General features: G+C 43.3%; 1 protein-coding gene and 1 long non-coding RNA gene across 3 annotated transcripts in view; one reads left to right on the forward strand and one right to left on the reverse strand.

Annotated features, from left to right (window-relative positions):
- The window catches only part of LOC128105332 (uncharacterized), a 56653-nt gene that overhangs the window by 25203 nt on the left and 14827 nt on the right, over nucleotides 1-16623 (forward strand). For both annotated transcript variants that reach the window (XR_008216309.1, XR_008216310.1), the window contains exon 2: nucleotides 1181-1336. This is a non-coding gene — a long non-coding RNA (uncharacterized LOC128105332). The remainder of the gene's footprint in view (nucleotides 1-1180; nucleotides 1337-16623) is intronic.
- Cttnbp2nl (CTTNBP2 N-terminal like) overlaps nucleotides 1-16623 on the reverse strand; it is a 49670-nt gene that overhangs the window by 16754 nt on the left and 16293 nt on the right. Inside the window, exon 3 of the mRNA XM_052730391.1 lies at nucleotides 13157-13264. Within this exon, the coding sequence (XP_052586351.1) occupies nucleotides 13157-13255 (99 nt within the window). The 5' untranslated portion in view covers nucleotides 13256-13264. The remainder of the gene's footprint in view (nucleotides 1-13156; nucleotides 13265-16623) is intronic.

A 16623-nucleotide genomic window follows, 5' to 3' on the forward strand; every position in this document is an offset into this window, starting at 1 on the left:
GTGGGTGTCCCCTATGTCACAAGGCAAATCTACTTTGTAGTAAGCCTCAGTCGTAAATGACACTGAACAGAATGAAGACTCTCGGAGGGCCGACTCCTGACTCTGCTTTCCAACAATTTACAGTAAAAGAAATATACAAATTCTAATAAAAAGGCATTATGATTTTATTTTAAACTAACAAATGTTACAAAAGCCTGCAAACTAAAGGAGGTTTGGTTGTAGATCAAATATACAATATACAAAAGAAAGAAACAAAAAACAGATAACCAAAATATTCTGGAGTCTGGGGACAGTTCCCAGAACACAAGCTTTGCATGCATTTATTGAGGACGTCACGTCTGCTGGGCAGAGCATATGCTGTGCTGTGCTGTGGGCAGTGGCAGTGGCAGAGGATTTGAGCACGGGACGCACGGTTCTCAGTCTTCAAGGAGATGAGGACAGACTCAACATCAGCAAGGGGCAGCAGCCTCTGCCTGTTTAATGTTTTCTAAACAGCATCACTCATGTTTAGAGAACACCAGCTACGGTTTATTTGATCAGAATTTTCTAAGACACAGACTTTAAACTCATAAGGAATAGGAAGGAAAGGCCAACCCTGGAAGTGGGTGGGTTCTGCAGATAAATGGGACAATCAGGGACTTAATGAATCACAGGAAATATGGTAAGGTGGTGGTGACGGTGGGGAGGTACATGACCCCAAACTCCCTCTGGAGTGCTATACAGTGGGACTAAGCCACAGACTCTGTGACACCTTAAGTTAATCCTATAAGCCTGAAAACCCTTCTACTAGAAATGTACTCGGGCTCTTTTACTCACTCACTGTGTACTGAAAAGTACAGGGCTCAGTGGGTGCAGGTACTTACAGCCAAGGCCAACACTGACAACCTGAGTTTGATCCTTGGGGACCTGCATAGTGGAAGAGAAGAACCAACTCCCAGAAGTTATCCTCTCCTCTGACCGCCTCACACCCGTGCTGGCCAGGCTGTGTGAGTACATGTACGTGATTTAGAAGTATTAGTTCAGACGAATTACATTACAGCCAGGTGTGGTGGCACACACCTTTAATCCCAGCACTCAGGGGCCAGTGGTTTTCTGAGTTCCAGGCCAGCCAATGCTACATAGTGAGGTCCAGCTTCAAAATAAATAAATAAATACAAATCACATTCCACTCATTTGACAGGTGCAGAGCTCAGTCCGCCCTTCTCAGAGTCACCCAGCTAGAAGAGGATTCCTCCTCGGTCACATGCAGCGAGCTCCTTTTTCAGGGCTGGTGACTAAGCGTACCAAGCGTGTGCCACCACCGAGCTACCACCACACGTGAGCTCCTTTTAAATATGTAAGTCTGAAGCTAAGGTTTTTATAAATGATTTATTTTATTGTTGGTTATGTGTATGTGTCTTTGTATGCACACATGAGTGCATGTTCCAGGAGGCATATGATCCTCTGGAACTGGAGTTGCAGGCAGCTGTGAGCTGACTGCTGTGGGTGTTGGGAATTGAACTGGAGTCCTCTGGAAGAGCATATGTGTGCATCTTAATGGCTAAGCCATCTCTCTAGTCTGAAGTCAGCTTGTTTTAGATTTATTAGTCTGTATATGCATAAATTAAAAATAAGTTTAATAAAAAATTTAAAGGATGGTTAATTTGGAAAACAGAGAAAAGGAAGATGGTGAACATTTTTTCTAAAAGCCATAAAAACAAAAAAAACCAAAACCAAAAACCTTGAAAAACAAAGTTGGGCATGGTGATGCATGTCTTTAATCCCAGCACTGGGGAGGCAGACACAGATGGATCTCTGTGAGTTTGAGGCTAGTCTGAACTATAGATTGAGTTCCAGGACAGCCAGAGCTACAAAGTGAGACCCTGTCTCAAACAGCAACCACCACCACCCCACCACCACCATCCCCCACCCCCCCACACACAGAGTAAAACAAATCCCCAATAAAAATGAAGCCCATAGGGCTGGAGAGATGGCTCAGAGATTGGGAGCACTGGCTGCTCTTCCAGAGGTCCTGAGTTCAATTCCCAGCAACCACATGGTGGCTCACAACCATCTGTAATGAGATCTGGTGCCCTCTTCTGGCTTGCAGGCATACATGCAGACAGAACATTGTATAAATAATAATAAATAAAAATCTTAAAAAAAAATAAAAATGAAGCCCATAGGAGAAATAGGGTAGGAAATGCATTCTGAAAGAAGTGTAATTCTGACAGATGCTCATAAAAGCCCTCAGTGGGACAGTCTGGGAAACATACTTTCTATTAAGTATCTAGGAGGTATGGACCAGCAACACTGCACTGTTTAATACTTAAGGCTCGAGTAACCTCAGTGGGAGAGAAAGAGCCTGCCTAGCATTTGTGAGGTCTTGGGTTCGATCTCACAGTGGGGTGGGAGTAAAGGGAAAGGATCTGCAGGCTTTGGATTTTCTTCTGATACAAACATCTCACTGTTATCCAGTTGGGGAATGCAGACAATGACACCTGACCTTGACTAGAAAGGATATCAAGACAAAACATTCACTGAAAATTAATATGGGGGTGGGGGTGGAGAGAAGGCTCAACCCTAAGGTCACTGGATGCTCTTCAGAAATACCTGAGCTCTACTGCCAGCACCCACATGGCAGCTCTTTCTAACTCCAGTTCCGGGGAGTTATACTTTCTCCTGGCTTCCCTGGTAATGCATGCTATTATGGTGCACAGACATCTATGTAGGCAAAACACCCATACACATAAAATAAAACTATCTGTTATTTTAAAAATTAAAATAGGAAAATTGGTTTTATTACACGAATACATGTGGACAGAGGGGCACAGCCAGTCACTTGGTTTCCTTTATACAAATACGAAAGCAAACACAAAGCCATGACTTCCTGTCTGAAGAACAAGCAGTTCCCAGAGATGTAAATAATGTGACTGGATGAGTTATAACAGTGAGAGTTACTTTATTAGTTAAGTCTCTCTTCTAAACACATTAATAACTGGCATCTATTCTCGAGAACTGACAATATTCAAGTAAGACTCAACGGGTCTGAACTCATTCTTCATGTGACAAACACCCGTGAGTGCTTTAGAGGTTCTGGATACTGGGGGGCACAGTTGGAAGAGATTAAATAACAGCTCTCATGCCATGGAAGGGGGAGATTCACACACAAAACAGAAAGATCCTTGTTATGTGCAATACTTATCAGAATTAACAAATTTCCACACTGCTATAATACTCAGTGAGGACAACCAGAAAAGAGAAATCACGTAAGTGTATTCAGCTTTTTTAAAAATGTACTGGCACGCTCAGTGGTTAAGAGTACTTGCTATCGGTTCCCAGAAACACAATAAATAAATGTAATTTTATAAAATAAACAAACAACCCCTCCCTCAAACACAACCAACCATCAAAATAAAACAAAACCACCCCCAGAAAGTCTAAAGGGCAAAACACAACACTATTACAATACAGTCGTGAAATGTTCTACAACAGATTCTAAACACATACCATGGAAATCACAGAAAATAATTTTAAACATTTAAGAATGTAGAAGGAAAAAATGATGTGGGGCTGAGCAGGATTAAGACAAGACTGTCAATGCCACCAAGGAAAGAGAAGTTTAAAAAGTGAGATGAGGGGCTGGAGAGACGGCTCAGTGGTTAAGAGTACTGGCTGCTCTTCCCAGCTCCCATATCGTGGCTCACAACTGTGGTGATATTGTATTCCCCAATATATTGTGCACCCTAATAAACTTACCTGGGGTCAGAGGACAGAACAGCCACTAGATAGACATAGAGGCCAGAAAATGGTGGCACACACCTTTAATCCTATCACTTGGGAGGCAGAGATCCATCCGGATCTCTGTGAGTTTAAAGCCACAGTGGAAACAGCCAGGCATGGTGATTCATGCCTTTAATCCCAGGAAGTGATGGCAGAAAGCAGAAAGGTGTATAAGTCGTGAGGACCAGGAACTAGAGCTGGTTAAGCTTTTAGGCTTTTGAGCAGCAGTTCAGCTGAGATTCATTCTGGATGAGGACACAGAGGCTTCCAGTCTGAGGAAACAGGATCAGCTGAGGAATTGGTGAGGTGAGGAAGCTGTGGCTTGTTCTGCTTCTCTGATCTTCCAGCATTCACCCCAATACCTGGCTCCAGGTTTGAATTCATTAATAAGACTTTTTAAGATTCCTGCTACACACAACTGTCTGTAACTCCAGTTCCAGGGGAATCTAGTGCTCTCTTCTGGCCTACACCAGCACTAGGAATGCACACATGACCTATACTCAGCAAAACACCCATATACATAAATGGCCTATAGTCTTAGGAATTGGGAAGCCGTGAGAGGCAGTCTGCTGTGTCTGATGCCTGTCAGCTACACACAGCAACACCCTATCTCAAGAAACCACCAGCACCAGCACCAAAAGTAAGGTACTCAGGTAATCTAATTAGAAGTCATTAGGAGATGGAGGTTCAGGGGTAGAGCGTTTGCCTTACGTATTAGCTAGGTTCTGGGTCCAATCCTCAGCACAGAGAGGGGACATTAGAAGTTACGTGTACTTTCAGCAGGTGAAATTTAAGTCAAGCAATAGAGGTAAAAAGTAAGGAGAGATACAAGAGTCAGGAGACAGAATGCAAATGATATTGAAATACCCGAATGTGCAAATGACACGGAAATACTCGAGTGTGCAAATGACACTTAAGATACCCGAGTGTGCAAATGACACTGAAATACCCGAGTGCACCAGAGGAGACGGAGGACAGAAGTGGCTCAGAGCGAAGACAGTTGCAAAGAGCCTTGTTTTAAGAAAGAACAGAATGCAGAAATTGATTCAAATAGGCCTTGAGTCTGGGGCAGGAAGTAATGTAAGGGAAGAAACTGGAGCACCAAGAGAAGGGAGGAAGTAAGGGATGAGTAAGCCACGAAGAGAAGGGCTGGGTAAGATGTCCAGTTGGTGGAGTGTGTGCCCAGTATGCAGGCAGCCAAGCTCAAGGCCCAGCACCATGTAACTGGGTATGGTAATACACCTCTATATCCCAGCACTCCTAAAATTTTAACTGTATACATAAACTGAAGTCCTTCTTGACTGCAACCCAATCTACTGTTCTCCAAAAGTCTGTGAGTTCTCCTCCTGGGCTACCTCATCTATCTTTCCTCTCTGAAAATCTTCCTGAGTTCTCCTGGATTGCTTCTAAGAAACTACAATGTTTAGGTTTGTGTATGTTTAAAACCTACTGATGTAGCTATCTGCAAGGTCCCGCTGTGTCTTTCCAATCACCGCCTTAAGAGATCTAAGTCAGTGTATAACTTAGTTTCCCCTCTTAACAATATTACAAGTCAGGCATGTGGGCACATGCCTAAAATGCCAGCCCTGGAGAGGCTGAGGCAGGGAGATTGCTAGGAGCTGAGGCCAGATTGGGGGTATGGGCTACACAGTGAACTCAAGGCCAGCTTGGCATGCACAGTGAGAACCCTACACCCAGGAATAATACACAGTGAGGGGCACCAAGTTATGCAGCTTTACTTTATTGGTTTACAGTTTCAAGGTGCTATGTTAAACAGTGGGTGCATATGGAAGAACAATACTCCCCTCCCCCAGACAGAGTTTCTCTATGTAGCCTGGGCTGTCCCGGAACTCGGAGAGATCTGCTTGCCTCAACCTCCCGAATGCTGGGATCAAAGTGTGGGCCACCAACCACCCAGTGAAAGATCAGTGTTGTAGGAGAGATCTTTCTTTTCTTTCTTTTTTAAGAAAAGATTTTAATGTTTCTATCCACGTGTACAAGTGTGCTCCTGCATGAGCATATACCACTCCTGTATGGGTGCCTGAAGTATCCAGAAGAGGGTGTTGGATCTCTGGGGCTGGAGTTACGACCGGCTGTTGAGCTGCCTGATGTTGGTGCGAGGAGCCTATCCCAGGTCCTCTGGAAGAGCAGTAAGGACTCTTAACCTGAGCCATCTCTTTAGCCCCCTATGAAAAGTTTCTAGCTTTTGTTTTTAAGAGCATTTATTTATTTATTATTGTGTATACGGGTGTGAGTGTGGAGGTCAGGACAACTTTGTGGAGATGGTTTATTCCTTCCACCTTTACATGGGTTCTGAGACTTGAACTCAGGTCAGCAGACTTGTGACACTGGGCAGCAAGCACCTTTACTTGCTGAGGGTCATCTCCCGGTTTTCCATTTATTAAAATTCCCAATGCATTCTGTAAGTGTCTCCTTTCCACAGAGACTATCAGCAGGCAGATAAGATGGCTTTCTCCTGTCCTAATTATTTCTACAACGGGCTCAATCAACACACTACATGACAGACCAGTTTTTATTTTAAACTAAAACTTCCATACTTTTCCTTGCTTCTCTCTATAGGAGCAGCTAGAAATAACCTCTGATTAAACCTGACTCATGAGGCCAACACATGCCAGGAGACACAATGACTGACAGGAAGTCAAAATAACAGGAATAAGCTGCTTCCTTTTTTATCTGTCTTAGTTTCAGGCTGAGTGACTGCAATAGAGGAGAACTGTTCTGGAAGGAAGTGACACTTCACAAGCAGAACCCCATCCCTTCCTCCCAGGCACAGGCCCCAGCTCCCATACACAGATCCCAGAGTCCACAGGACAATGTGTGCCGGATGAGAAAGGTCGCTGTTTTTCTGGCACCTGTAATTACTGCTCACACACTTAACGGCATGAATGACATGTAACAGAAAGCCGTCCAGCAAACAGCTGACACTACATAATTACTTTTAAGAGCTAGCTGTTATAGACGAGGTTCAATGTTTTCATGAATAAAAGTCAGGTAACGATCACTTAAGAACACAAGCTTCTTGTTCTAAACACCCAGTTTAAGAACATTCATCGATATGAACAGTCTTTCCCCTTCTTTTGGCTTTCTGCCAGGGCACCCCATTGGTATTTCTCCCTCACTGACTCAGCTTTCCCTGGGTGGGTGGTACAGGACTCCCACCACCTTCAGGGAAGCAAGCCAAGGGAGAACGGGGAAGCTTGGGAGTTTCCACCAGTAACAATTTCTTTTTCTATGTTCATGGTTCTACGTTTTCACATACTGCATTGTGGACAGGGTTCCATATAGCACACAAAGACTATTTTCCTTACTAGTTTGAAGGTACTCCACTCTGATTACATCATAATTTTCTTGCCCAGACCCCACTGTGAGATGCTAGGCTGTTTCTAGCACTTCCATTGCTATGAATTCTGCTCTACGAACAGCCTTACCTGCAACTTTACCCAGGAGGTTGAGGTGGGAGGAGGGTAGACTTCAGACAAATCTGGGCTATACAGTGTCTCAAAGACTAAGGAAGAAACTACCGACGACATCTAAATACTCAATGGCATTTCAATAAGAAATGAATTAAAACTGAAGTGAGAGCCTGGTGTGGGTGCTGGAACTTGCAGCCAAGGCAAGACTTCCCTGAGTTCCAAGCCAACCTGAGCTACGTAAGTGTGTTCCAGGCCAGCCTGGGTTATAGGGTCTCATACAATAACAATGAAATTGAAGTGAATTAGGACACACCTGTTAGAACGGCTAAAACAAAAAAGGGGGCTGTACCAAATGCTGGAGAAGCTGTGGAGCCACTAAAACTCTTTAACACATGATGGGGACTATAAAACGGTTTATCACATTGGAAAACTACTTGGATAGTCTCTTAAAAATTAAACATGATACTTGGCATAGCAGCTAATAAAATCCCAGCACTTAAATTTGCGCTCTCTCTCAAAAGTAAATATATACCTATTTTTTAATACAATCTTTCCATTCCTAGGTATTTAACCAAAAGAACTAAAAGCGTATATATGTCCACACAAAGCCTTGCACAGGTAAATGTTCACAGTGGCTTTATTTATAATAACACAGAGCTAGAAATAATGTAGATACTAAGATGAATGGATAAAACAAACTATGATGTATATATACATATAGTGGAACATCATTCAGTCATAAAAGAAATCAACTATCAATACATAACAACAGCATAGCTAATAATCATATGCAGAGTAACCGGCTGCCCCCTAACTTATCTTTGTACCTATGGTTGGGGCATCTCAACTATCATCACAGAAGCCTCTTTTTGCAGTAAGTGGCAGTTAATACAGAGACTAAGAGACTGAAATGCTCAGCTATGGAACATCTGTGGCACACTCCCTTCCCTCAAGGCTCAGAGAGCATGGACAAAGAGGGACTGCCAAGTCTGTAAGAGTCAGAAGTAGATGTGTGCAGAGAAACAGTCATTGTTAGACATGACAGGGTACCCGTTACACACATGAACCCACAGTGACAGAGGCTGCATGCTTAAGACCCAGCTAAAACCCAAGTGTTGATGGGCGAGAGGCTCTTGGCAGCTGATGGCTGTTATGGGATATGGGGGAAGTCTGTTTTTCAGAGGGATGTGGCCTAGGCTCCAGGAGATGGTCCTGTGCCCATGTACATAGAGGCAGCACTATGTGGACTCAGTGGGCTTGAAAACAAAGTACATGGAGTTGAGAGGGAAAAGTGGCAGGGGGCAGATAAAGGGGGAACTGGAGGGAAGGGAATCAGGTGGATTTGATCAAAACACACCATCTACATATATAAAACTCTCAGACAATAAAAAAATCATGTAGCGTTGAAGAAGTTCACTCTTCCACAACTAAATCTGTATGATTCCATAAAACCATAATGTAGCTAACATCTGGGGACAGAAAGTAGACCAGGTATTCAGGAGCAGGGGTAGGAAGGTTAGGCAGGGTGGATTAAAAAGGGCACAAAGAATATCTTAGGGGTGATGGACATGTGTCCTTGTGACTGGAAATGGTCTCCAGAACACACTCAGGACTGCAGCACTCTGGTAGAGACAGACAGATCTTGAGCTCAAGGCCAGCTTGGGCTGAATGGCAAGACCGTCTCAAAACACAAATATGGGAGGTGATTGGGGGGGAAGCTGTAATGTACAGTCTGTTCCAAGCCACAAGGTCAACCTTAACCTTTGTCAGCTGTTTCAAAAGAAATACATTTGGTTATGAGGGTACGGATGGAGTAATTCCAAATAAGCACTACTGGTAACAACAGTAAATGCCACTGAAAAGTACAAGCTCATATCTTCCTCAAAGAGGACAGCACCCCATCAGCACTGTTTGCTTTATGAACATAATTCTGCCCTAAACCAATGAATTTTGTAGCTTAGATTGTAATGACAGTAACTATTGGTAAGGAGTACATACCCTGCCTACCCTGTCTAGTCAGTCAGAGTCAATCAGTCTGACTGTCTGTCTGTCTCTCAATTCATCCAGATGAGAGCCATAATAACATTTGTGCTTGTGTGCTGATGGAAGATGTCTTCCTTTATTGTTTTCCGGGATTTTTGTTTTGTTTTGTTTTTTGAGACAGATTGATTCTATGTGGATACAGCTAAGTGTGGCTCTGTATCAGAGGAAGACATGGGCATTGAGTATAGAACACATCCAGCACGGAAGAGAAAAAGCAAAGCATGTGCTCTAAATTTGATTAGCGGTCAATTCTGTTTTCCAGTTTTTTATTTTTTTTTTTTATTTTTTTTTTTTGGTTTTTCGAGACAGGGTTTCTCTGTGTAGCTTTGCGCCTTTCCTGGGACTCGCTTGGTAGCCCAGGCTGGCCTCGAACTCACAGAGATCCGCCTGGCTCTGCCTCCCAAGTGCTGGGATTAAAGGCGTGCGCCACCACCGCCCGGCCTCCAGTTTTTTAAATGGCTACTGATTGCAGTCCCTTGTCCTCCTCTGCACCAGGCACTTTCTAGATCTGCATGGAATTACTGAACTGGGGCTTTCCTGCTGAATTGTGTAACTCCACCCCTGGCTTCTGAGCAATGTAATTTTCCTTTTACAATTGAGGGGATTCCTATAGTGTTCTCACTCAGGAAAATAAAAGCTTATGTGACTTTCATGAAGATTGTTTTTCCCTGACACATGCTCCTAAATAGAAAATCGTGTTTACATAAAGTTCAATTGGGACCAAATACAGTATAAATGGCCTCTTTAACAACCGAAGTTCATCTACAGGAAGACTGGTTATTACATCATAGAAACACTGCCTTCCTGGTCTTATGCCAAACATGCTTTGGCTGCGACAGAGAAGGGCAAGGTGGCTTTTCTACGGGCAGGAGAAGCACACTGCTTGGAGACCCTAAGGGCTGTAGTGAAATCTAGCATGTGGTAACAATTCCAGTCAGTGAATAAAGCTTTTACCATCCCAGCTCTATAGTGGGATTCATCTTTACAAACTATAGGAACAAAACCTGCCAGTGTGACCTGATATTCACTGAGAAGCAACAGGTAGCCATACGGTTTTATATAGAGAACAAAAACCTAAAAGTAGAAAAGGAGACTGTCCTTCCCCTTTGAAAGCAAACAGAAAAGACCAATCAAAATTGTTTAAGAAAGACCAAGCTGGGCACTTCTAGAGCACAACTTTATTCCCAGTACTCAAGAGGCAAAAGGATCTTTTTGAGGCCTGAGGTCCAGGTCAACCAGGCTACACAGTTTGATCCTGTGTCAAAGGTGGGGATGGGAGGAAGTGGCCTGGAGAGATAAGAGATGGCTCAGCAGTTAACCAGACACACTGCTCTTGCAGAGGACCAGAGTTCGGTTCCCAGAACCTACTTCAGGCAGCTCACAACAATCTGTAACTCCAGCTGGAAGGGATCCAATGCCTCTGGCCTCCTAGAGAATCTCCACTTGTTTGTATGTGCTCATGCATATGTGCATGCATGCACGCACACATACACACACAAATTAAAAATAAAACAAATCCAAAAAAAACCCAAACCCAAAAATCAAAGATAAAAGCCTTTTAACTCACTATGAATTAGAACTAATAATAAAAAGTCATTGTCAGTTCAGAAATTCCAACAGGTACCTGTTAAGCAAAATAGCTGTAAGACAGTAACATCTGCTATTGTTACAGAACCCAAACAAACAAACAAACAGACACTAATCACAAATTAAGTGAGATTTCACTTTAATGTAAAGAATCTGACATGAGGCTGGAGAGACAGCTAGGTGGTTAAGAGCATGGTGGTTCATAACTGTCTGTAACTCCAGTTTCAGGGAAGTTGGTTTCCTTCTCTGGTTCCCAGGCACCAGGTACACACAGAGTGCACATACATACATGAAGGCAAAATACTTACACACATAACTAAAAGTAAAGTCAAAACAGCAGCAGCAAAGAGTCTTGGTGCGGGCGATGACTCTATCCCAGCTGTGAACAACTCTGACTCAGTAGATGTCTGGAGACGCCTGTCTTGTGGCGGAACTCAACTGGATGGAGACTGAGCTCAGTTCTATCACCAACAGGCCACACACAGGTTCAGTCTAACACTTGGCCCCGATTCTGAATGCCACCTGCTACCAAAACAACTCCGTTATAGAGCTCAGAGCTCCTGCTTCTCTGGTTCCTATCAACTTTTCAGACTATTCTTATAATACATAGAACTAGACATGTAGAAAAACCATTAGGAAACACGCACAACAAGCAGCCAAGTAGTCATCCTGTGGCAGAGAACAGAACAGTTTTTACTAACTCCAAACACGTGCCTTGAAGTACTGTGGCAGTCTTAAGGCAACACATCACAACGACACAGTCATTTTATTTGTTCAACAAATATTTGGTGCTAGGGATGTGGCTTGATCATGTCCCTGAGTTAATCTTCAACAACAAAAATGACTACAGCAAATATTTACAGCAAATATTTACATTAGGCTCTGTTAGGCTTCGGGGAGAATGAACAGTGACACACACAGCAGGTGCCACTCTGTGCCCTCTCAGGCCGGGGAAACTGTCAAAGCAAAACTCAGAGCACACTCCGATTCTTCCCATTCCAGGCGTTCTCTCCCACCCGGTCCAGCTCTGAGGGGATGATGGCCGACGATGGGGGAGGAACACAGAGCAACAACGGGTACTAGCAGGGTTAAGAATGGGCTCAAACCTTCCGTGGGACTTTTCCTGTTCTCCTCATTATCAGGTCAGGACAAGGAATGGGAAGGTGTCCTGAGGCCAATCTAACTAGTAAAGTCAGTCTTTTAGTCAGCATCGAAAGAAACAAACTAGCATCAGTCTAAACTAAGAATTATAGACGATGAGTTTAGATGTTTTAACTACACTTTGTGGTGAGTCCTCTGTCTTCAGCAGGCTCACCTTTCACCTGCTTTGGTTACTGCCCAGTGGCTTTGGGAGTATCATCTGCCTACATTCAACAGACACTCAGAAGTCTCTTCTCTTATCTAAACGTGTTATGACAGGAAGGGGAAGATCGCCGTGCAAGTGCAAAAAATTCCAACTTGAAAGGAGGTGCATCTGCTTGGAATTTTTAAGGTTCTGCAGTGTTCCCACAGATCATCTGTCTTCACTAACACACTTCTCCCAACCTCTGCATTGTTACAGATAACAAATTAAGCAACAAAATAACTTTATTTTTGAAACAAGATTTCTCTGTGTAGTCCTGGCTGTCCCAGAACTCACTTTGTAGACCAGGCTGGCCTCAAATGCAAGAGATCTGACTGCTTCTGCCTCCTGAGTGCTGGGATTAGAGGTGGGCACCACCGCACTACCACATCTGGCCGAACGAAAGGATTTTTAATTGTGTTGGTGGCATAGATAGTTTTATGGAAGCCTTAATGTCCTGGACATTATACCCTGAACTCTGGTATATGAATACATATATACATATTATATATATATTATATATATATAATATATATATAATATATTTCTCATGAAGCAGATCTCAGCAGGTTCTCAAAGGAGTCAGCACTTAAAAACAGCCAAAACACACTAAAAGTACAAGGTTTAAAGTTTAGAAACCTAGCAGAGACTAAGGGGGCTATTTTGAGGGCAGAAAAGCTTCATTACTCTTCCCCCCTCTGTTTCTTGAGACAGGGTCTATATAGCCTTGGCTTACCTGTAAATGGCTATGTAGACCAGGCTAGCCTCAAACTCAGAGAGATCCCCCTGTCTCTGCCTCTCAAGCACTGGAATCAAAGGTGTGCGCCGCCACCCTTGACTTAAAAATCTTGACACATAGGTGTGTGCCTAAAGCAACTAACTGTCACTATGTCCCACTGCCACGTCAGGAACTACACCAGTACCCACTTAAAAATACACTAGAGAAGTGATTCACAATGTAGGCTCCCCAGTCAATCTCTCTACGTACCTTCAAGGCTTCTATGACAAGGTCCCTCGCCTCAAGTTCTCCTTCAAGAATACTGAACAGTGTCAGGAGTTCAGGCTTGCTGAGTTTTTCCAGATTCATCCTGAAAGTCTTAAACAAAGACAACAATCAGTCTCCAGAAGAGGAGGGAGCTTGACTGGAGCGAAGGAAAGAAGGCAAGACAGATGTACAGTCCGATACCCTTAGGAGCTGCAATCCAAAACAACACCCAAGTTTTCTGATGCTAATCATAAACTGAGCAGGAAGAGAAAAATAAAATCCACTCTAAATTATTGATTCCATCACCAAGATCAATTATTCATTACCTTTTCCAGGCTGGTTTGCAACCTGGGTCTCAGAAAGGATCAGGAACTAATTTTGTCTGCTAGAAACTGAGGTAGAATTGGGTTCTACTAGGTACCATTTCACTAAAGAATTATTGGATCCCACAAAGATCCCGTTTTAGATAGCTAAACTTGAAAAGTGCACACACACAGGCCATTCAGGCATCTCTCATTTGGTTGAAGTAAGGTTTAAGCAAAGGTAATACTTGCTGAGAGCGTAGGAGTAGGGATCACAATGTTTACCCATCCTTCAGTAAAGCAGACCTAAAAACACAGTATATGGAAATAAGCACTTGTCTGTCTTCATATTCTAAAAAGATTTCAGTTTTCTTTTTAATTATGTATCTGTGTGCAGGTTTGTGCATGAGGACAGGGTTCACAGTGGCCAGAAGAGGGCACTGAATTCCTCCGGAGCTGGAGTTATAGGAGGTTGGGAACCACCTGATGTGGGTGCTTGGAACTAACCTTGGGTCCCCTACAAGAGCAGCAAGTGCTCTTAAACACAGAGCCATCTCTCAGCCCCTTAGTTCATTTCTTTTCTGAGACTCTGCTGACCCATGAACATAAAGATCTTTCTATCTTCCAGAGTCTTCAATTATTCTTCAGTGCTCCACCATTTCCCCTGTAGAAATAGTTTACTTCCTGGTTCGGTCTATTCCTAGGCATTTTAGTTTTTACTTATTTTTTGAAGCTATTGTGAGCAGGACTGCTTTCCTGAGTCGTTTGTCAGTGGCATACAGGAAATGTGCTGTTTTTCTATTGATTTTGTATTCTACTACTTTGCTCACCGTGTTTACCAGTTCTAAGAGGCGTTTTAGTAATTTGTTTAACAAGTTCACATTTCTACAAGGATCTGTTAAATGGTGTGGCACCGACTCAATCTACTGTCTCCAAACACACGCAGGCAGAAGGTGGTTGGTTCCATCACCTATGAAGGGTCTCCCACCAGTGAATAATGCACAAGATTTTGTAGCTTCCACGGGAGTACAGACACTATTTTCCTTCTACTTTTTACTCCTAAACTGTAACTGTCATAGTTTTTCTTCAGAGTGAAGGCAGTATGAGTTCATGTACTCTCCAGCAATTTCTCATTCTTCAATTTAAATGTGAGGGGCACTCAAAAAAGTTACTGACTCTTTCAGGGCCACCGCACTGAAGTGAAGGAGAACATGAACAGATGTGTACTTCAATGTGTCATCAGAGCATGTTTTAGCATGTCATTTTTTTATACATAGTAATCTTTTACCACATAGTAAAATGTCCTTAGTGTAACCTCAGCTCTAAATGCTAACTTCTATTAGTGGATTTCCCGCATCTAGTGAATCCCACAGTAGCATTAAAGATTATGTCCTGTAAGTTATTGTGAAAACAAAACACAAAAGAAAATAATCCCAATTAGAAAACCATCAATAAACTTAATAAAGCTGTCTGTCAGTCCTGCCTTGAGCTATACAGGGCACGACCAAGAACACAAGCCTTTGCGGCCAGTGCCAGGTCAGCATCTTCCCATCTGAATGCCTGGGAGACTTCCTCTCATGGTGTATTTCAGGAAGATGGGGCTTCAGAAAGCTTGAAGACATCCACAGCTGTTTCAAGGACTTCCTTCCTTCCTTGTTTTTTTTTTTTTTTTTTTTTTTTTTTTTTTTTTTTTTTTTTTTTTTTTTGGTTTTTCGAGACAGGGTTTCTCTGTGTAGCTTTGCGCCTTTCCTGGAACTCACTTGGTAGCCCAGGCTGGCCTCGAACTCACAGAGATCTGCCTGGCTCTGCCTCCCCAGTGCTGGGATTAAAGGTGTGTGCCACCACCGCCCGGCAGTTGTTTTTTTTTTTTTTTGAGACAGGATCTCACTCTGAAGTCCAGACTAGACTAGCCTTGAACACACAGCATTCTTCCTGCCTCAGCCTCTCTAGTGCTGAGAGTGCAAGCATAAACTACCACACCTCAATCGATGACTTTAAGAAAAAAATTTAATCACTTATCTACTTATTTTGTGCAGATGTAAGTATGAGGAGGGCAATGTGTGTGCCATGGCGCATGTGGAGGTTAGACCACAACTTTCAGGAGTCCATTCTCTCCTTTAGTTTGGGTTCCAAGAATCGAACCTAGGTCATCAGGCTTGGGCAGCAAGTGATTTTATCCAATGAACCATCTCATTGGTCCTGTTTGAATAATTATTATTTTTTGACTTATGTACATCTGTGTGTATGTGCACCTGAGTGCAGGTGCCATTAAAGGTCAGAAGAGAGCATCAAATCCCCTGAAGCTGGAGTTACAAGTAGTTATGAGCCGGCCTACATGATGCTGGGAACTGAACTCAGGTTCCTTGAAAGAGCAACAAGCACTCTTTTTTTTTTTTTTTTCTGACCTTGAGCTCACAGAGATCGGCCTGCCTCTGCCTCCTGAATGTTGGGATTAAAGGCCTGCACCACCACTCAACAAGCACTCAACCACTGAGCTATCTCCCAGCTCCCTGCTGTAGTAATTAATAACTACGATTCTTTCGTTTTCTTTTTTTTTTTGGTTTTTTCGAGACAGGGTTTCTCTGTGTAGCTTTGCGCCTTTCCTGGATCTCGCTCTGGAGACCAGGCTGGCCTCGAACTCACAGAGATCCGCCTGCCTCTGCCTCCCGAGTGCTGGGATTAAAGGTGTGCGCCACCACCGCCCGGCTGATGCTGATTCTTTCGTTTTCTGAAATAACTCTAAAGAAGGCATGGGAAAAGCTGACCCTCTGCAGTCATGACCGCATCCAGAGGCCAGTATTGGGAGGGAAGCATGGTGAGGAATTAAACACCAGCTGAGTCAAGCTGGTTTCTTACTTTGACTTCCCTCATTGAGATCACAGGGCAGAAGGGATATCCTTTCATGCTCTTCCTCTCTCTTCCCATGATGCTAAACAGAATAATGGGCACATGGGAAAGGCACACCACAAATACCAATGGAGTAGAGTAAATCAACTGGCCATCTAAGCACCAAGGCAAGATGGCAGAAACAACGCTAAAAATCACTGTTCGTATTATTCTCTTTTCGTCACTATTTTTGGAGTCTTTAAACATTTTTGTTTAGAGGTCCAAAACTATGACCAAAAGCAACAGCGTCATTCCAGTGAAACACCATGGGCTACTGAGAAT

Source organism: Peromyscus californicus, unplaced genomic scaffold (genome assembly GCF_007827085.1).
Source record: "Peromyscus californicus insignis strain IS unplaced genomic scaffold, ASM782708v3 Scaffold_9__1_contigs__length_137607984, whole genome shotgun sequence".
In the NCBI taxonomy this organism is placed as follows: Eukaryota; Metazoa; Chordata; class Mammalia; order Rodentia; family Cricetidae; genus Peromyscus; species Peromyscus californicus.